Source organism: Mus caroli, unplaced genomic scaffold (assembly GCF_978045245.1).
Source record: "Mus caroli unplaced genomic scaffold, Mus_caroli_1 scaffold_9, whole genome shotgun sequence".
NCBI lineage: Eukaryota > Metazoa > Chordata > Mammalia > Rodentia > Muridae > Mus > Mus caroli.
The window spans coordinates 30,070,112-30,092,545 of record NW_028227264.1 but is presented as its reverse complement, the minus strand read 5'-3'; the positions used below and the strand labels follow the sequence as shown (position 1 = coordinate 30,092,545).

Here is a 22,434-nt window from a genome sequence, read left to right as displayed (position 1 = left end):
CCTGTAATTCCTTGAGTGAGTTTTGTGCTTCCTCTTTAAGGGCTTCTACCTGTTTAGCAGTGTTCTCCTGTATTTCTTTAAGTGAGTTATTAATGCCCTTCTTAAAATCCATTACCAGCATTATGAGATATGATTTTAAATCCCAATCTTGCTTTTCAGGTGTTTTGTGGTATCCAGGACTCGCTGTGGTGGGTGTACTGGGTTCTGATGATGCCCAGTGGTCTTGGTTTCTGTTAAGAAGATTCTTTTGTTTACCTATCACCATCTGGTAATCTCTGGTGTTAGATGTTCTAGCTATCTTTGGCTGGAGCTTGTTTCTCCTGTGACTCTTTAGCCTCTGTCAGCACTCCTGGGACATCACCTCTCTCCTGTGTCCCAATGGTCAGAACACTCTCCGCAGACAAGCTCTCCTCTTGCAGGGAAGGTGCACAGAAGTCTGGAGCTCAGATCCACCTCATAACTCCTGTTTTCAGAGCCCTCCCTGGAGGCCAACTCTCCTCTGGCAGGGAAGGTGTCCAGGGTTCTGGGTCTAAGCTCTGTCTCATGGCTGAGGATGAAAGCCCAAAGGGACCCTGTCCAAGAAGCTCCATTGCTTCTGCTGCCCCCATGCTCTCCTGTGTAGACTGGTCTCAGTGATCCCAAGATGCTGGTTGTGCTATGGCCTGCCTTTGTCCTTTGATCTTGTTGCTGCTAGAACAAGACCCTCTGTGTTTTTGGAACTAATGTTGTGTTCCACTCTCCAGTGATCTCAAGATCCCTGGTGTTCTAGGGTGCCAGCAGTGTGGAGAGTCCTCTGGGAACCTTAGGGCGCTCACCTGAGATTGTACCCAAGATGGAGCAGGAGTGGCGCCAACCAGAATGAACCCCAGCTGCTGGTCGGGCAGGTGTCCTTTCTTCCTTTTCCTGCTAGCACAAGACCCTCTGGGTTTGTTGGAACTGAAATTGAGTTCTACTCACCGTGATCTCAAGTTCTCGGGAGTGCTAGGCTACAGTGTGGAGAGTCCTCTGGGGACCTTGCGGCTCTCCACCAAGTTCATGCTGACGATCGAATTTTGTTTTCTATTTAGCATTGATATTTTCTTTCTGACCTTTCTTTTACATTGCCTGCATAATGAGAACTGATTTGTACAGTGTTACGACTGGAAGGGCCATTTCCATCTGCTGAAGTTCACATTTCAGTAAAGGGTCAGACACTAGGAGGAAAAAAGGGGTCATTTGGATTGTTTGGTTGTGGATCCTCATACAGAATTCTAGTAGCTCACTAACTTTCATATTTTTCCTCTGTATCAATCCCCAACTCACAGTGTGACATTTGAAGAGAGCCCAACAAACCCTGCATGAGGACTTGAATACTTTTGCTTGATGACTTCAGGTCTTTAATGTCGTACATAACAATATAAATGTTTCTGACTGTGCAGATGACATCTTATAAACAGTCCTTAGTGTTTCCCTAGAATCACCCCTGAAAAGCTAGTGACTCTCTGTGAATACACAAATGCTGTTTCTATGCAATATACAGGAACATGCCATTCTCACTGTTAAAAATACCACATCCAATAGCAGAATTGTACTTGCTATTTATAATGGCACAGTGATTCTTTCAACTTGACTGTGTGGTGTCTCTCATTTCTGCTGACCTATCCTGTCCTCTTTTTCTATTTTAGGTTTGTGTGCTAGAGAGGCAAATATTTGATTTCCTTGGATATCAGTGGGCACCTATCCTGGCAAATTTTGTACATATAATCATCGTCATCCTTGGGTTGTTTGGAACTATTCAATATAGACCTCGTTACGTAACAGGAGTAAGTATCCTTCCTGCATTTATTTTAATGAACTGGAGAAAGATGTACAAGCTACATAAGTCCTACAAACTAAGTATAAATCCATTTTAAGGATAGCATAATCATGTGATCATTTTCATAGTTTCAGACTATATCAGTAGTAGTTAAGCTTGATAATGATTATAGCCATGTTGTATATTCATTAATTGAACATTGGGCAAATGTTTTCCTATAATCACAAACAGAACCATGATCCTATGATTCTAAATTATCAAGTTGTGTCCTCTGAATTAAGAAAATAGAGTAAAATTTTTTTCTCAATTTAAATAATTTTATTTCAAAATTTAAATAGGCATAGCGTAAAGTCACTGCAAACAAATATACTATTGATGCAAAAATTTCAGTGCACTTTAGGGAGGATAATTGAATTAGTTGGAAGCAAGACTATTCTGGAACATTGCCTCTGTGTTTCCTGTAATTCTCATTTTAACTCAGAGGATATATTTTGCATTCCAATTCAAGTTAAACTTACTTCACATAAAAATGAAATTCAAGTGTTTCACTTGCTATAGGAATCCTCCATTGCTTTCATTGTCTCCCTGTTGAAGGGCCCAAACATATAGAGACAGGCTACAGATAATTGCAGCAGCCAAGAATTCATGAATTCAGTGATTGTATCAATCCCAGAAAACACGTTTTACAATACTTTTCCCCAACCCCCTCCTCTTACATTCATTTTCTCCCTCTTGTGTTTCTTGGTCTAGGAATAGGTAGCATCAATGTCCTGTTTAGGACTGAGTACTTCACAGCTATTTACTCAATTTTTAATTCCTAAGTTAACTTCTGCATGCCACAAACATAAGCTTCTCTGACCAAGGCTGGGAGCATTGCCCATCTATGGAAACAAACATAAATTATTAGGAGGCATGTTAACAACATGTTAACAACAAATACTTTTAGCAAAACAATACTAGTAGTATTCCTCCTAGTATCTATGAATGGCCTAGGCAGTAGCATTTGACCAGGCTTACAAAATTAGGAATGTATCAACTCATGTGTAGTGTGACTCATATTCATTGAGAAAGCTCATGTAACTATGCCATCCTTGTACCAGTTAGCAGAACCCATCTGCCAATTCAGCATTGCAACATGTCAAGCCCACATCGGCTAAGTCTATGTTGATTCTCCTCTTCCAGAGCTAATATTGTATTCTCTAGCACAATGAACACTCACTAGTAAAGAGAGCACTTGGTTTATTTTTGTGTCCTATAGCCAAAGTAAATAGTATCATCCTAAATATGGTCTTTTGGGCAGTTTGTGGTGAACAACTAACAACAATGACTATAGCCTGTATATTTTTGGTTGTGTCTGGTGTCTCCGTGACCAATGACTGATAGACCTAACATTTAGCAGTGGGATTTGTATTTAATATCTATTGGCTTCTAGGAGCAACAAAATGCACTCAGCTAGTATACCTTCATTGAATGATCACTTTTTTGTGACAACAAAATACCTGTAATGATGTTGCCTCCTTTAAAGAAATGTGTGCACTTCTTGAGGTTATTTTGAGAAGCTATTATTCTGTGTTCAATACTTTCTTGCTTTTATAAAACAAACAAACAGTTACAAAGACAAATTAGCAAAACAAAGGTTTCCAGAAGAAAACTTAAAAATAGCCAAAACATTTTCCATTTTCTTTGTTGTGCCGATGTTCTCAAATTTAAGTAGATTAAGGAACTCCACATAAAACCAGAGACACTGAAACTTATAGAGGAGAAAGTAGGGAAAAGCCTCGAAGATATGGGTACAGGGGAAAATTTCCTGAATAGAACAGCAATGGCTTGTGCTATAAGATCGAGAATCGATAAATGGAAACTCAAAAAATTGCAAAGCTTCTGCAAGGCAAAAGACACCATCAATAAGACAAAAAGACCAGCAACAGATTGGGAAAGGATCTTTACCTATCCCAAATTGCATAGGGGACTAATATCCAATATATATAAAGAACTCAAGAAGGTGGACTCCAGAAAATCAAATAACCCCATTAAAAATGGGGCTCAGAGCTGAACAAAGAATTCTCACCTGAGGAATACTGAATGGCAGAGAAGCACCTGAAAAAATGTTCAACATCCTTAATCATCAGGGAAATGCAAATCAAAACAACCCTGAAATTCCACCTCACACCAGTCAGAATGGCTAAGATCAAAAATTCAGGTGACAGCAAATGCTGGCGAGGATGTGGAGAAAGAGGAACACTCCTCCATTGTTGGTGGGATTGCAAGCTTGTACAACCACTCTGGAAATCAGTCTGGACGTTCCTCAGAAAATTGGACATAGTACTACTGGAGGATCCCGCAATACCTCTCCTGGGCATATATCCAGAAGATGTCCCAACCGGTAAGAAGGACACATGCTCCACTATGTTCATAGCAGATTTATTTATAGTAGCCAGAAGCTGGAAAGAACCCAGATGCCCCTCAACAGAGGAATGGATACAGAAAATGTTGTACATTTACACAATGGAGTACTACTCAGCTATTAAAAAGAATGAATTTATGAAATTCCTAGGTAAATGGATGGAACTGGAGGGCATCATCCTATGTGAGGTAACCCAATCACAAAGGAACTCACACAATATGTACTCACTGATAAGTGGATATTAGCCCAGAAACTTAAGATACCCAAGATATAAGATACAATTTGCTAAACGCATGAAACTAAAGAAGAACGAAGACCGAAGTGTGGACACTTAGCCCCTTCTTAGAAATGGGAACAAAACACCCATGGGAGGAGTTGCAGAGACAAAATTTTGAGTTGTGACGAAATGATGGACCATCTAGTGATTGCCATATCCAGGGGTCTATCCCACATTCATCTTCCAAATGCTGACACCATTGCATACACTAGCAAGATTTTGCTGAAAGAACCCAGCTATAGCTGACTCTTGTGAGACTATGCTGGGGCCTAGCAAACACAGAAGTGGATGCTCACAGTCAGCTATTGGCTGGATCACAGGGCCCCCAATGGAGGAGCTAGAGAAAGTACCCAAGGAGCTAAAGGGAACTGCAACCCTATAGGTGGAACAACAATATGAACTAACCAGTACCCCGGAGCTCTTGTCTCTTGCTGCATATGTATCAAAAGATGGCCTAGTCGGCCATCACTGGAAAGAGAGGCCCATTGGACATGCAAACTTTATATGCCCCAGAACAGGGGAATGCCAGGGCCAAAAAGGAGGAGTGGGTGGGTAGGGGAGTTGGGGGGGGTAGGTATGGGGGACTTTTGGGATAGCATTGGAAATGTAATCCAGGAAAATACCTAATTAAAAAAATAGCCAAAACATTGAAAATGTGTGCTTCCTGTGTTCCAAACAATCAGTATAGATTAGTGGTAAAACATCTTGAAAAAGAATCAAGTTAACAATATAAATAATAATATGAAGCCATTGTGAAAATAAGTATTTTCTCCCATAGGCCTAGGAGAAGGACAGAAAATACATGTTTAATGAGTTTGGCCTGTAGTGCTAAATAAATATACTAATGCAACATTGTTAATGTAGTTTATTCTCAAAGAAATATGCACTTCAGTGCTAATGTGAAACACTCACATTAGTGACTAAGAATTTTAGCATGTGTTACTCATAATTATTACATTTTAAAAACTTAAATACTTATTTAAAAATCATTGTTTTTTAAAATGAGGTTTTAAAAATCTATCTAAGTGTTGCTATAAACTATTTTTAAAGTAAAACATAATTTTTATAACTTTTTAAAGCAGCTCATAAAATTAGGTTTAGAGTAAACTAAAACTATTTTTTTATCCTCTTCAAATCTCTTAGTATATTCTATGGGTTTTTTGTTTGTTTGTTTTGGTTATGTTTGTTGTTTTGTTTTGTTTTTGTTGTTTTTATGACAGGATTTCTCTTTGTAGCCCTGGCTGTCCTGGAATTCACTCTGTAGACCAGCCTGGCGTCGAACTCAGAAATCTGACTGCCTCTGCCTCCCAAGTGCTGGGATTAAAGGTGTGCACCAACACTGCCCAGCTTCTCTTTCTATATTCTATGTTTGGAATTTTGTATGCTTGTTGGTGCTATTTTTTCATGCATGTAGGTATATATTGTGTCTTATAGTCTAAAGACAATGCAACTCTCAGCTTTATGATTGATTATTCTATCTCAATCTAAGAGTTAGCATTACAGGCATATGCCATCATTATACGATACCTAATAGAGACCTAAAATGTCCACCAACATTATAATATAGATAAACTTGAGTCATAATTTGTTTTTCGCTTTCTCATTTCTCATTAATTCGGTTTATTTTAAATATGTGTTAAATAATTTTCATTGTATTTATTGAGAGATATTCCTTCTACTTTTGATTTGAAAAGAAAGCTTGTAACATACATGTCCAATGTAGAGTTGTTCAATTGTTCCACTTTTGCCTCCATATTAATTACTAACCACTGCAAAAGATGCTTCTCTGATGAAAATTAAGATCTTCGGTAGTCTCTGAGTATAAAGCTAGATAGTTAGAGGACAAAATGATATTATGCATATTTAGCAGCATAACTGTTCTTTCCTAGTGCCCATGACCTCCCTAGCCACAGCTCTTGGCTCAGTTAACAGTTAATATAAGATGGAAGTGGGAAAGACCCTTGAACTCATTGGCACAGGGGGAAATTTCATAAACAGAACTCCAGTGGCTCATGCTCTAAGATCAAGAATTGATAAATTGGACCTCATGAAACTTGAAAGCTTCTGTAAGGCAAAGGACATAGTCACTAAGACAAATTGACCACCTACATATTGGGGCAAAAAAAAAAACCCTTCACTAATACAATATCTGATAGAGGGCAAATATCTAAAATATATAAAGAACTCAAGAAGTCAATCACACACACACACACAATTTTTTGTTTTTTAAAAATGGGGTATAGAACTAAACTGGGAATTCACAACAGAGGAATCTCGAATGGCTAAGAAGCACCTAAAGAAATGTTCAGAGTCCTTAATGATCAGAGAAATGCAGATCAAAACGACCCTGAGATTCCACCTTACACCAATCAGAATGGCTAAGATCAAAACCTCAGGTGACAACACAAGTTGGAGAGGATGTGGAGAAAGAGGAACACTCCTCCATTGCTGGTGGGATTGCAAACTGGTACAACCACTCTGGAAATCAATCTGGAGGTTCCTGAGAAAATTGGAAATAGATCTACCTGAAAGCCCAGCAATACCACTCTTGGGAGTATACCCAAAAGATGGCCCACCGTGCCACAGGGGAATGTGTTCTACTATGTTCATACAAACTTATTTGTGATAGCCAGAAGATGGAAATCATCTAGATGTCCCAGGACAGAAAGATGGATACAGAAAATGTGGTTAATTTCCACAATGGAATACTACTCAGCTATTAAGAATGAGGACATTCTGCGTTTTGCAGGCAAATGGATGGAACTAGAAAATATCATCCTGAGCAAGGAAACTAGGACCTAAAATGATATGTACAGTATGTACTCACTTGTAAGTGAATATTAGCCATAAAAAAGTACAGACTACCCACGATATGGTCCACAGAACTCAAAAAGGTCAAGCAGAAGTGCCCAAGTAAGGATGCTTCAGTCCCACTTGGGAAAGAGTAGAAAGCAATCACAAGGGGCGAAGGAGGAAGGTACCTGGGAGGGAACATGGAGAGGGTGGGAGAGTGGAGGGGGAATAGGTGAATCTGATCTGGTATTGGGTGAGGGAAAAGGACGGAAGCCCTGAGGACCAGCAGAACGAATGTCAACAGGAACCTCCTGGAGATAGGAGGTTGTGGGAACTCTCCAGAATGCACCAGAGACCTGGGAAGTAAGATAATCTCAGGAATCAAAAGGAGGGACATTAGATGAAATGCCTGACAGTAGAGAGAGGGAACTTACAGAGCCCACCTCCAGGAGGAAGACAGGGTAACAAATGAGGGAGAGGATGGCAATCTCACAGTCACATCTCTGACCAATTATTGTTCCTGTCTGAAATAATTACAGGGATGGAAATGGAGAGGAGCTTGAGGAAAAGAAGGTCCACAGACAGGCACAAAGAGGGATCCAGCTCAGTGGGATATCCCAAGGCCTGACACTATTACTGAGGCTAGGGAGTACTCACAAACATGGACCTAGCATGACCAAACTCTGAAAAACCCAGAGTCAGATGCAGATATTTGTACCCAATCGATGGACAGAAGCTGCTGACCCTTGTGGTTGAATTAGGGAAAGGCTGAAAGAAGCTGAGGAGGAGGGTGACTGTGTAGGAGGACCAGCTGTCTCAATTAATCTGGACCCTCAAGATCACTCAAACACTGGACCACCAAGCAGGCAGCATACACCAGCTTAATATGAGGTCCCGAACACATGTACAGCAGAGGACTGCTGGGTCTGTGCTCAGTCAGAGATGATGCATGTAACCCTCAAGAGACTGGAGGCCCCAGGGAGTTTAGAGGTCAGGTGGGTTGGGGGTGGAAACATCCACAGAGACAGGGGTTGGGGACGAGGTATGGGATGTGAAACAGTCAGAGGGTGGACAGAGGGTGGGGAGGGATAAAATATGGAGTGTAAAAAGAAAATTAATTAATTTTTAAAAATTAAAAAAAAAGAAAGAAATGGTTTGTGTTGAAGACCTTAAATAAAATCAGATCATAGCTGGCTTCCATCATAGCACACTCCTGGTATGGCACAGATGTCTAAATCTTGCCTGGCTTGGCTGCCACATAGCTTGTAGCATTCACAGCTATTAAGTGTGTCAATGGCTTTTCTTCCTCTGCAGCCTAATTATCACCGTCCAACACTATGAAAACTACCCCATAAGAGTAAAAAGAAGATTCAAGGTTAACGTCAGCTTGATCCCAAGTCCTGTGACTAAAGCATGTGTTTTCTTCAGCAATAAGGTCTTACCATAGATTCTTAGTGTGCTAGCAAAAGCAATGGCAGTGTTCAGTATTCTTTTATGGGACTCTTAAGATCCACTTGACTGGGGACTAAACTCAGGTCCTCAGTCTTAGAGACTGGTTTCATCCGCTGAACCATTTTTATGGCTTCTAAAAGCATTTTTATTAATATATTTGATGCATTATTTGCACTAAACTTATAAGAGTATCTCATTTCGTCCTTTAAATTTAGTTAGTGTATGCCAGAAATCTTAATATATTTTACTAGTAAATCTCCAGTAACTCTATATACATTGTAATGTTAGGTATGTCTTGGAGCTAGATAATCTTACAAGTTGTAATCTTGAAAGCCAGATAATCTTGTAATTATACCAAAAAGTTTGAGTAAAATCTACAACTCAGAATTAACTGCAGCAAATACTCAGGCTCTATCTTCATGGAGCAATGGTTTATTGGCTGGTAGAAAACAAACATGGCTTTGTAGAAAACAAACATAGTAGTGTTTTGTAGCTCACTAACTACCTGTGTAGAGGTGTGTTGCTTTGATTTGGGGGTGTGCATTGGTTGTTTGGGCGGGAAGAGTCATATATGCCTCCTTGTTTCCTGGCATCATTCAAAACATGACTGTTTGACAGTATGTCCTATCAGAGTTAACGGACCTCCAGTTAACCCATACTCTATAATCTAAGTCTATAGTACTTTTTAATAGAACATTAGCTAAACATAATGATACTCAGTACTTACATAAAGTGCTGTTAAGAATGTGCTATTTATGGACAATTGCTTAAAGGAGAGAAGGGGTCCATATTTTCTGTCAGAAACCCCATGTAAGGAACCATAATTAAACCTTCATATATGTACTATGTACTGCAGTAGTTTGATAAATTTTAAGAATCTGGAATAGAGGTGAACAATCTGCTACTAACCTCCAGTGAATAACTGTATAATAACATGTCTGTGTTATTCATTATGAATCATGAAGGTCTCTGAAAGTATTGATATCAAGGAGATGACTAAGAAGATTCTACCTCATGATTCAATGCTGAAAATGGCCATGTTTTGTTCTGTTTTTGTTTTTGTTTTGTTTTGTTTTTGTTTTTGTATTTTAGGGGGATATTTTTTGTGTACTGGTTTGTTCTTGGGTCAAATCAATTATACTTTAGTTGCTATGATAGGTACCCTTATTTCCTACCTGTATGTAGCAGGACACATGCAAGGATACTAGCAGACACTCTAGTAAATGTACTATGAAAGATTTTTACCCATTAAGTTGATGAAGAGAAACATCTTTCTTTTGAGGGGAGCACATGAAGCTTTGTTGTATCAAAATTGCCAGAATGTCTGTTTTTATTTAAAAAGAATGGGGGTTACTTAAACACAAGTGTTACCAGAAGTCATCATTCAATCTGATACTGCAAGTGACAAAGGGATGACTCATACTCTAGGAGAGATAGAATAAAATGACATGTCATTCATCTTGCTACTCAGGAAGATATGTCTTTTAAACCTCATGATTTGTTGATTTTTAGAATTTTCTACTTAATATTTTTGGATTATTATAACTATAAGTAGTGTAAATGAGTGGAAGTGAAACCACAGATACATAAGGACACAGTAATATTAGGGCTGCATTTTTGACTCACCAAGATTTTCATAACAAGTGTTAAGCCTTGTATTATTCTATTCTGATTTTTAAAAAGCCCTCATATGTCTGAGGATAGAACTCACTGGTTGCACACATTTTATGAATATTAAGGTCTTGCCCAGGTCTCAAGTGTCATACACTTATGCATACACACATGTGCCAATTTAGTCCCTTATTGTGCACACATTGCTAAATAACATTCTGCCTTCCAGGCTCCGTGGATTCTGCACTGAAAAGATCAAAGTCTAAGTGCGATTGAGAGTGAGATAATATATGGACAGCAATTATAAACTCATATGCATCATCATGACTATCATTATGATCATCATTATCATCAAAACTGTTGCTATCCACAGGATATAATGAAATGATATAAAGGAGTTAAATATTGATATATTTCTGTGTCTTATCTTTTTATTGTTAAATTATTTTAGCTGACTCTTGGTTCATCTGGAATGTGTCTTTACAATTTCATTCTCTATGTGGTACCAAACTATTTTCTTTGCCCAATGTGTGCTAGGGTTTCTTCTGACTTGATTCCATTCAAATCTTGCACAGAAAACCACAGTGGTGGTAATTTCATTAGTGAAATGAACATGTCATGTACAACAGACATCATTTCACAATCTCTCCCCAGTCTTTGGTTTCACATTCTTTCCACCTCTGCTCCTTCTTTAGACCCAAGCACTCAGATGTTTATTCTTGGCACTTGGACTTGTTAGGCATTTCTCCATTGATATTGCCCATTACATTACAGGGTCTCTGATCCAAGATTTTTAGCAATACAGGACTATAGATATAAAAGACAACTATTTAGAAGGCAGGGACTCAAACATTTCTAAGGAGGCATCTGCATTGGATAGTCCCTGAAGTAGGAAAAAAATCCTTCATCTGTGGATGTGCAAATTTGTAGGTTTCCGATATTCTAAGAGCCTTTCACCTATGCACATATAGCTAGCACTAGCTGGACTCTCTTTTTAAAAAAGACATGAAGTTTGGAAATGGGCACATTACAGATGCAGGAAGAACTCGTGGGAATGATGAGGATGAATATGATTATATTTCATTGTATGCATTGTCAGAAATTAACATTTGAGACTATTTCATTTATATTTATCTGTGTTGCATATTGTAATATATATTTACTAAACCCTTCCAACTTTATAAATGAATACATAAGAAAATGCAAATTCTTGTAACAAGCCTGAGAAAGACAAATGAAAGTTGAATGTATCTAAGAAAAGCAACACAGGAAAGCATAAAAATGAAATGAATACATTCTTAAAGCCTTTAAATTTAGAGAGCACTTACTTATCACTTAAAAATACATGCCCCTACTTTGCAAAGCACTTATATGTTACATTTTTATTATAAATCTGCTATCATGCATGCCATTTTGTTGAACTTTTTGCTTATCACTATATTCTGAACTTTAATTTTATATTCCCTGGATATTTTTTCATTGCCTTTTGGCCCCTTTAATCAAATAATTTGATTTACTAAACTATTTCTAGTTACTGGGTTTTCTTATATATTCTGCATACTATAGGCTCTTTCTATAGCTTCTTCTAATGAATTTATTGTTGAATATTCTTTTATTCAACGTTTAGGACATTTGGATGGATTTTCCTTTACAAATTTATATGTAGCACCAGCATTTCTTTTATATGAGAATCTGTTAGTGCCACCATTTATTATTTCATTATTTTATTATTTGAACAGAGTTATCCTAGTAGTTCTGGCTTGCTTCAAACTAGATATGTAACCGAGGCTAGCCTGAACTCCTAATCCTCTCACCTATGACAAATATTACAGCTGTCCTGTTTTGTTGGTTCCCAGAAATTTTTCCTTAGTTTTTTAAATGGGTAATTTTTAAAAAATGAAACCCCTCAGACTATTGTTGAATATTATGTTCATAGATATGTTGTATTCATTATCTTATGCAAGAAAATGTAACTAGTAAGATTTTCTGTTAAATGTAAAGAGTTCAGTATTTTGTTTTCGATTGTATCATTGCTGTTAGTACTTAGTAAACTGTCTTGACCATATTTTTATATTCACCTTCACTTATTTAGAATCATATTTTATTGGAAACATTTAATTTTGCATTTGTTTCATTAGGCTATAATTTGAATGTGTTATTCTACTAATGTTTCCTGGTCCTCACCCACCTTTCCTTCACTAGTATTCTTTAGTTTATAGCATGTTACTTTCTTAAATAGTTATCTTCTACTTTTAGTAAATTACTTTTTCTGAATTGAAATTGGGATGTTGTCTTTACCTTTCAAGTCCTTCCAATTATGGATTCATCAGAAAGGAAAATTTAATGATTTATACTGTGGCCTAGAATAGTTCCACTACAGTTAGAAATTAAAATACTTCCTAGAATCATCTAAACACCTACTTAGTACCAAGTGTTTCATAAACCACAGCTATTTAATAATCTTATTATTTTCTCTACAGCAATTTGTTTATTCACACATCCACTATCTTTTTGCCTTATAATGACAACAATCTTTTTCAACCCCTCTATTGTCTAGAGCTTTTGTTTACTTTTGTTGACATAAAATTCCTTGTCATGTACTATTCTACTCTTTAGAATCTCCATGAATCTGCACTGGTCTGTTTTACATATTCATTCTGTCTTTTGTATGAGAAAAGTGACTATATATGAGATCAAAGGCATCCACCTCCTAATTAGCTCTCCTAACTGAACAAATCATCAAGAGACAGTTTTCCCTATAATATAAACAATGCTTTCAGAATAAATTTGTTTTTTATGGCAATAGAGCTGACAAATGCATAATGAAAAATTTTATGTTGTCTTATTTTGGATTTTTCTAACATGTTTTATGTACAACTAAAACTTATTTTAAAGATTAACTCCTTTGAGGGATTTCACTTCCAAATTATTTGATTCTACTATTTATTATTGAATTTCATTGTATAAAGCTGACACTAAAGGAAGAAATCCTTTGAGCCTACTTCAAAACTTCTCTTGGGTAATATTCTTTTTACTGTGTAGTCCAAAAATGAAACTTTCTGTCACAGAATGCTGGGAAGTTTACCTTTCAAATGCTGTGGGAATCATTTCAGTTACAGGACGCATTCTGATTGCCCAACTGTCTTCTCAATGAAATAGTTGTCATTTTGCTGGGTCATATTGTGCTGCATCTGCAGACATCTTGTCAGTGGTTTTAGAGACTCTGACTCATCTGGGAACTCTGAGCACAAGAACATGTTATCTATGTTTCCAGTTAAACCTCTACCTGACTAGACCTGTCATTTACTTGAATATGATGAAGTCAATTGCCTACATTTTTCTTTTAAAGGTACCAGTTGTGTTTAAGGAATTTTGAAAGATGCAAGTTTTCCTGCATTTAAGCATGGTTTGTACAGAATTTATATTTTTAGAGATGTCATACAGTAATTAACTGATAAGTGTATGCTTGATGGACTTTGTGGGAGAAGTTGCAATTTCTAAATTATCTCCTTTTGAAACTATGAAATTAGGACTTTAAGAAATCTTAATTGCTCACCACTGTTTTGCAAAATTGCCATTTGATGGTGGAGTTAGAGTGTGCATGGACATCTAAAGGTGTATTATCAGAGGAACTGTTGACTAAACATTTCAAGTTGGCATTGTACCATTTTATCTAAAGCCTTTGGTTTTTCTTCACTTCCAGCATTGTATTTTGAATGTCTTGAGAGCTTTTAACTGAGGATAAGAAAGGTCCTCAGGAGACCAACAAATGTGTACTGTAAGCATGTGCTGCTTGGATTCATAGGTGATAGTCAGGTGGACTACAGAAAACAGCAAAGTCCTAAAGAGCATGAAAAGATTCCATCATGTGGGTCAACTTCTTTTCAATGGCACAAAGTTAGCTACAGCCATGTTGATGGGATGGATGTTCCCAATAACCCTCCATAAACCACAGTTTCGCTCTTTCTGGGGCAGGGGGCATTTATGGGTCTACCTTGTTCATTTTGCCCTCTTGTGGACTTAGCTCCAACTATTCAACCTAGCCCAGTGTAAAGGCACTTCAGGACCATGTTCTGACCTTCTATGTCCGATGAAGCTTAGGCTCCATGCTGGGCTTTTTTTTGATGCTAAAGATCTGAAATCTTGTTCTCGGGTTTGCAAAGAAATACTTCATAGTAGCTGAACTATAATCCTAGCTCTAATTTTGAATTTTGGACAGTGACTAGAGACAATAAAACCAGATAAACAAAACTGTTTATGAGATGATAACCAAATAAAGTTCCAGAACACTATGTGGGGATCTCTATAAATGTATATATCATATGCTTGAATATTATACATCACATACATTGACATAGAAAGTAACTTCTCCTCAGAGACACAGTGATCATCAAGTACTTTGTATTAGATCAGTCAAACAAACACAAAGTCAATAAAATTATGTTGCTTTCTGTCACTTATAATAGAACACTAATTTACTAAACAGTGATTATCACCAAAAATGTTAAGAATAATTTCATGATTCCTAGTGGATGACAGTACTAAATATTATGGAAATGTCTATGTGTAAAATAACTTCTGTATGGCAACTCAGAGATTGTGTTTTAATTTTTCTGAAAACACCTAATATTGATGAAATTAGGTGACCTCAACATACCATGTTGGTTTTATTAAGAAGCTTGATGAAGTTCTTATCATTTCTTCATTCTTCTATGACAACTGATTTTGGTGAATAAGAAAATGTATGGCAGTTATTTACATACACCCTATGTCTGTCTTTCAACTATACATCCTTGGTGGACAAGGGGCAGTCCTAGGTAACAGGTTCTCAGTCTCTGGTATCTCACTCTGGATACTGCTGAAGAGCTGAGAATAAATGGGGGTCCCTGGGGGTAGCTCACTCAGCCCCAGGGCTTAAAGGAGGAGAAGGCAGGGAGAGAGGGAGATGCTCTGTGGTCCCCATGTGGGCTAGAATCCTTGGTCCAGTCCGTGGCTGGAGCACAGGAAGGCCTTCCAGTGGGAGGTTAGACATAGCTCTTTAAGGGAAAGCCTATCCCATTGTTCAAGCACGGTGGGCCTTGATGATCAGAGACAGTCTCTGGCTTTAGAACTTTATTGTAGAAAGGCAGAGAGAAAAATGTAGAAAGAGAGAGGCTGGCCATGGCCATGTGGAGAGAGGAGGGAAGGGAGAGAGAGAGAGAAGGAGGGCTAGAGAGGAGAGTAAGAAAGGTGCGAGCTTAAAGAGAGCAAGCAGGGGCCAAGCAGACCCTTTTATAGTGGGCTGGGCTATTTTGCTGTTTCCAGGTAACTATGGTGAGGAGCATACCTGGCTATAGTCAGGTAACTGTGAGGGAGGAGTCTAGCCAGAATACCAGAAGCTTGTGACATTGTCTGAATGACTTAAAAGTCACAGAATTATGGAGTTGGGGACTCTGTGGTTTCAGGTACTTGACTCTGGGGACGTGGCTCATTTTCCATCCTTTGTAGAGTTTTCTACTGAGTTGCCAGGAGCAAATCTCACTCAACTAAAATAGGCTGCCTATAATGGCCACACTGAGGAACCTCCAGACTGATTTTTAGATTGGTTGTACCAGCTTGCAATCTCACCATCAATGGAAGAATATTCCTCTTTCCCCACATCCTCTCCAACATGTGCTGTCACCTGAGGTTTTGACCTTAATCATTCAAATGGTGTAAGTTGAAATCTCAGGGTCATTTTGTTTTACATTTCTCTGATCACTATGGACATTTCTTCAGGTGTTTTCTCAGCCATTTGAGATTCCTCTGTTGTGAATTCTCATTTTAGTTCTATACCCCCCCCCTTTTTTTTTTTTTGGCAGTTAGCTTCCTGAGTTCATTATATATTTTGGATATTAGCCCTCTATTAGATTTGGGGTGAATGAAGATTTTTTCCCCAATCTGTAGGTTGCTGATTTGTTTTATCAAAACTGGAAATAAGTTTTCCAGTTTCATGAGGTCCCATTTATCAATTCTTGATGTAGAATTTTTATAAAGTATTTTAATTAGGCATATATAATACAGCTTCAACATTAGGAAACTGAAACTGTATATGAATAAAACTTTAACACATATTTGTATTTTAAAATGTACTACATAATTATGATATAATGGTAACTGTTTTGTAAGAATAGGGATGCATGCATGACCTATACAATTATTTTATTAATCTTACTAAACATTTACATTAACCATCTGAATTTTATCTATCTTGTTTAATATTTGTATGTTTATGACACACAGTTAATTTGAAAGTCTCATTTAAATGAATTACATAATCTAAGAAACTACACAAAAGTACACATTTTGAAGTAATTGCCTGACATTAATAAAAATAAAAGGTCATCCTATTACTATTCTCCATTCCTCTGTGGTGACACTCATCAAAGCTCTTCCTTAATCCTCTCTGGACCATAATCATAGGACTTAGTTAGTGTAATGTTCCTACTCAGTTAAGCTTTACTTGTACATATTTCTTGTTTTGCTTCGGAAATTATAATTTTGCATATATCTTTGTAAATTTGGAAGAGTAAGAAGATATCAATCTGTATATTTAGAAAATTCAAATTAAAACTTTCTTAAAACAGAAAATCAAAATTTCCTCTCAAATAATAGTGTTCATGTTGATTCATATTTGTCTTCATAGACTCATTTTACTCAGGAATCTTTTAGACTTTTAATTTTTTCAAAATCTATCATGGTGTAGTATTTTTATACAGAAGGGCAAATTGACTTCAAACCCCTCATTCTATTACAAATGATAGGGAATTTTTCATAACACCAACTAAGCCTTTCAATTAACTTATAAAGGCTTAGAGTATGTGAGCTGGGAAAGCTTATACTTATTAGATGAGTATTCTCAAACATCCATCTAGCAGATGGAATCTCAGGTTCTAACTTCTTGTATAGCATAGATTTTCTAACAGCCATTGGTACTATAAACAATCAACATCTCCTGGACAGAGGCTCCAAGGCTCCTTAGTGCCTAGGTTTTCAGGGAATCCACTGGTTCCTGTGAGAAATAGAAAAGATCGTGCCTCTGCCTGTTGAGTTAGTGAGGATTTTCATATCAAGCCCTTTAAGTGAATCTGATGGAGTAAACACAGAATAGACAACTCCCAAGTGATAAATAAACAGTCCTTTCTGTGCTGCCATAGACAAGATTTTATGGGGGTGGTGAGGCGAATTAGTCAGGGATGGCTTACAACTGGTGGGTTTCCTGTTTCCCTGCAGTGTCATTCAGGAGGACAAACATGTTCACATCTGAGAATGTACTAGCTGCTAATAATTCTTTTAGGTGCACTAAAAACTAAAACCACAGAAGTGATTCCTTGGTTTCCTTTCCATAATTCAGGTTCTTACCATGTATCTGCTTCCCCCAGAGTAAGGAGATGCTATGGCACCGGATCTCACTCTTCACACACATACCTTCAGCACCTTGTTTACTCTTGCAAATGCAAAATGGATGAAATCTAATTCTAACCTTGATAATTTTGAAAATTTTCAGAAAATTAAAAACAAATTAAAAAAAAACCACTTCAAACAAATCTATTCATATGGGTGATGTTTTTGACCTGGCTATGGCTATGGCAATGTTTTGTTTTGTTTTGTTTTGTTGTTTGTTTGGTTGGTTGGTTATTTTATTTATTCACATTTCAAATGTTGCCCCCTCTTCCTAGTATCCCCTCTGCACCCTCAATCCCATTCCCCTTCCTCTTTGTCGCTAAGAGGGTACTCCTCCACCTACCCATCCACTCCTACCTCAGGCCTCTATCATTCCTCTATGCTGGGGCAACAAGCCTCCATAAGAACAAGGGCCTCCCTTCCCACTGATGCCAGATAAGGCAATCCATTTCTACATTTGTAGCTGGAGTCATGGACCCATCTATGTAAACCCTTTGGTTGGTGTTTTAGTCCCTGGGAGCTCTGGGTGGCCCATTTATTTGATATTATTTTTCTTCCTATGGGTTTTCAAGCCCCTTCAGCTCCTTTAGTCATTCCATAACTCTTCCGTTGGGGTCCCCAGGCTTGGTCCGATGTTTGGCTGTGAGTATCTGCATCTGTATATGTCAGGTGCTGGCAGAGCCTCTCAGGAGCTTACCAGGCACCTGTCAGCAGCCATTTCTAGGCATCAGCAATAGTGTCAGGGTTTGGTTTCTATGGACAGGATGGATCTCTAGGTGGATTCGTCTTTGGATGAGCTTTCTTTCAGTCTCTGCTCCATTTATTGTCCCTGTGTTTCCTATGGACAGGAACAATTCTGGGATAAAAATTTTGATGTGTGGGTAGTTCCATCCCTGAACTGGTACCCGTGCCTATCTACTGGAGATGGTCTCTACAGGTTCTATCTCCCCTTGGTTGATTATTTCAGCTAATGTCAGTACCAACACTGTTGGATCCTGGGAACCTCTCACTTCCCAGGCATCTGGAACTTTCTAGTGGCTATTCCCAGTTCCCCACCCCCCACTGCTACATATTTCTATTCATTTTCCTGACCCTGTGGACTTCTTTCCTTTCTCTTCTCATACTTGATCCTGTCTCTCCCGTTTTCCCTCCTCCTTTTCTCTCCATCCCAGACTCCTCCCTCCCATGATTATTTTGTTCCCCCTTCTAAGTAGGATAGAAATATACACAATTTGGCATTCCTTCTTGTTAAGCGTCAAGTCTTAACTTACACACTTTTTTAGTCTTTGGAACACAGAAGAGCAGGTAAACCACTGCATTCTGAGTTTTATCCAGTGACTTGCTCTCAGGCATCCAGCTAGAGCACTGAGGGATAGTGTGTAAGTGTTTGTCTAGTGTCTCATTCTACCTTCAGCCACAGAAGACCTGTGAGCTACATTGGAGCTGATAAGGCATTGCTTTAGGGTTTCAGTCACAATTTAACAGATTCCAGTTTATTGTAGTTACCTCTGACTTTGTTATTTTTGGTTTCTATTTTTTCAAGAGAAAACACTATTATCCACCCTTACCATATCTTCTGTTGTCACTGTTTTAGAGAAAATATATATACAAAACTGAAGAATTGAGACTATTAATATCCTCATAAAAATAGACTGATATTTGTTTCATTATTTAAATTAGCTTTTATAAGTTTTGATTTATTCAGTTGACATTAAGTTTCATATTTAAATTACAAAATGTCTATTCCAAAAATAAATCATGTATTATGTCACTCTGCTCCTTAAATGCATGTTTCTGTGACTCCTTTATGTATTGTGAACAGGGACAATAATTTTTATGGATTCTTTGAAATGAATGATTTACTGATCTTAGCACATAAAAGCATAAAGTGCATCTGGATATGTGTAGAAACTTGATCCATGTTCTGGAAGATATGCATAAATACAGGAAGGTGAATATGTATCTTGATTCTATATAGTTTCTGTGATGTTTACAACCTTTGTAAAGTTACACCTCTAATGGCATTATTGATATGTTTCAAAACATTTGTGAAATTCTATACAATTAAAAGAAATTATATTGACCTAGAAGTGCTTAGAAAAATTCATGAAGCACTGTGTCTTCTCATCCTTAAATAGGAATGCTTGTTTTACCTCCTAATGAACAAACTTGCCATGAATTCAAATTAATTAAATAGATTTCATTAGCTTGGTCCTTTATACAAACTATAAAAACTAGATTCACATTCATTGAGGCTATAATAAATCACAGTTCCTCCACTCTATCACTTCCTTACATGTTTGGAGTATAGCCAGGGATGCTTATCCATATCCAAGACACTAGTCATTGTTCTATTTTACAGTTGGGGTTAGGACTTGATTAAAGATCATATAGTATATACCAAGATTGTTTGGTGGCACCCCAAGCACCATGTGCTGCAGTAGCAGAACTGCCCAGAGTCTACCTTGTCCTTTTTCATTCATGCTGGTGTTATGATTAATAAGGGCCAAAATATTATCTCAATAATTACTGTCCAGAATCACCTTGAACCTGTTCAGTTTCAGTGCAGTTCCGACTTAGTTAGGTTTCTATGACTGAGATAAACCACATGACAAAAGCAACTTAGGAAAGAATTTATTTTATCGTATACTTCTGTGAAATAGTACCAGCACAGAAGGGGTCAGGGCAGACCCTAAGAAGGGCAGGAGATTGGAAAAAGGAGCTAATACAGAGGCCATAGAGCTGTGATGTTTACTAGCTTGTTCTTCGTGACTTACCCAGCCCACTTTCTTACAGTACATACCTAGGTCTACCAGTCAAAAAGAGGCACCATGCACAATAATCTGGGCCTTTCCACATACATTACCAGAGGCTTGGTCATAGCCCGGTCTGGTGGAGGCACATATTCAATTGAGGTACCCTCTTCCAAAGTGACTCAAAATGAGACAAGTTTACCTAAAACTGGTCAACACAGAATCTCTCAGACTAGTTTATACTTTGATGGTAAATTATTTTTTAAAAAACCCTCCAGATGTGCCATGTTTAGATGACTATGGACCACACTATACCATTTAGCAGTATAGTGTTTTGTACTCTTCCAGCTTCCTCAAGATACTCTAGAGTACAGGAGTGTGGTACATTCACAATATCAGGTCTTGCTGATGTGTGGGTAGACCCAGAATTTCCTTCTGATTTACTAGGCCTACACAGTTCACATGAGCCACTCATTGAACCAGGCTTGTCTTTTTGTTAAGATTCCTGTTTACAAATGTCATATAACATCAGACATTTTCACACATAAGCATTGTTTAGTCTATGAAAATTTAGTTGTTCTTTTAGAGTCCTAGGGGATGAGGGTGAATGAATAACTTTATTCATTAGCCAAAATATATATGTCTGGATTTCCTTGACCAATCTAGATTCCTATTTACATTGTCATCCTAAGTGGAAATATATTTAAGTCCTTTTGCTATATATTGCTTTAGTTGAAATTAAACTCAGTGAAAAATTTCTAGTAAATGTAAGGCTCTGGATTTAGTCACCAGTACTGGGGTAAAATACATACTCCATAAAGACAGATGAACAAAAAGAAGGAAAATGAGGGATGGGAGAGGAGGGAAAAAAGGAAGGAAGAAAGGAAGGAAGGAAGGAAGGAAGGAAGGAAGGAAGGAAGGAAGGAAGGAAGGAAAGGAGAGTAAGGGGAAGGAAGGAAAGAAGGAAGGAAGCAAGGAAGAAAAGAAGGAATGAATTAAAAACAAATGAGCATACTTGCTATTACTAAGAATCAGTGTAGAAAGAAAATGATGAGCCTGGACAATTGGTGTGAATATAGACCACACAAGTAAACATTCTTACCTACAATTTTATTGTATCTCCTAGGATCTCTGGAAAAGTGAGGAGACCTAGCTAATGTATGAAAAATAACCACATGTAAAAATAATAACATTTTATTAGTAAGTTATACTTAGGTCATGGATTTCTCTTTATTGTCAAATGAAGCAAAGTCATATATTTGACTAGATATCACCATTTTCTCAGAAGAAACTAATTTCTTCAATAAAAATGTCATAACATCTAGAGATTTTGAAACAACATAGAAAGGATATAGCTCTATTGTATCACACATGAAATAACTCATAAGCAGAGCTGATATTCAAGTTAAATGAGCTATGTAAACCTAGATTTATACTCTAAATTGTCAGAAATTGTGACTATGATATGAGTTACACAGGGACTTAGTTTATATTTCTCACAATCTTCTGCCTTTCCAAAATGTCATGAAAATTCAGTGTTTGTTTCCGTATGTTTTATAGAAGCATAGCGAAATCATGCCAATGTATCACTGAGGAGTTAAAAAGTTTTGAGACTATGGGTAATCAAAATGACTTTTACCCTCTTCTGAATAAATAAATAAATAAATAAATAAATAAATAAATAAATAAAATAAAACTTTATTTTAAAGTTTTATCCCCCTGTCACTAATTTTTATGACAAGACATTAAGCAGCAATTGACCTGTCTACTTTCCCATTTCGATCCCTTTTCATTTTTAATGTTTCTATTATGATTTAAAAGTTTTACAGCTCAGCAGAAAAAGGCTACTATTATTTTCAAACTTCCCTTCCTGTCATGAGTACTATTTCTAAGAATAAAAGATGTTTCACCCTTTCTCTGACCTATG

The 22,434-nt window shown here is 37.3% G+C and overlaps 1 protein-coding gene across 3 annotated transcripts in view; it reads left to right on the top strand.

Annotated features, from left to right (window-relative positions):
- Nkain2 (sodium/potassium transporting ATPase interacting 2) overlaps positions 1-22,434 on the top strand; it is a 1,169,480-nt gene that overhangs the window by 513,274 nt on the left and 633,772 nt on the right. For all 3 annotated transcript variants that reach the window (XM_021173756.3, XM_085842724.1, XM_085842725.1), the window contains exon 2: positions 1,665-1,802. In XM_021173756.3, the coding sequence (XP_021029415.1) occupies positions 1,665-1,802 (138 nt within the window). The remainder of the gene's footprint in view (positions 1-1,664; positions 1,803-22,434) is intronic.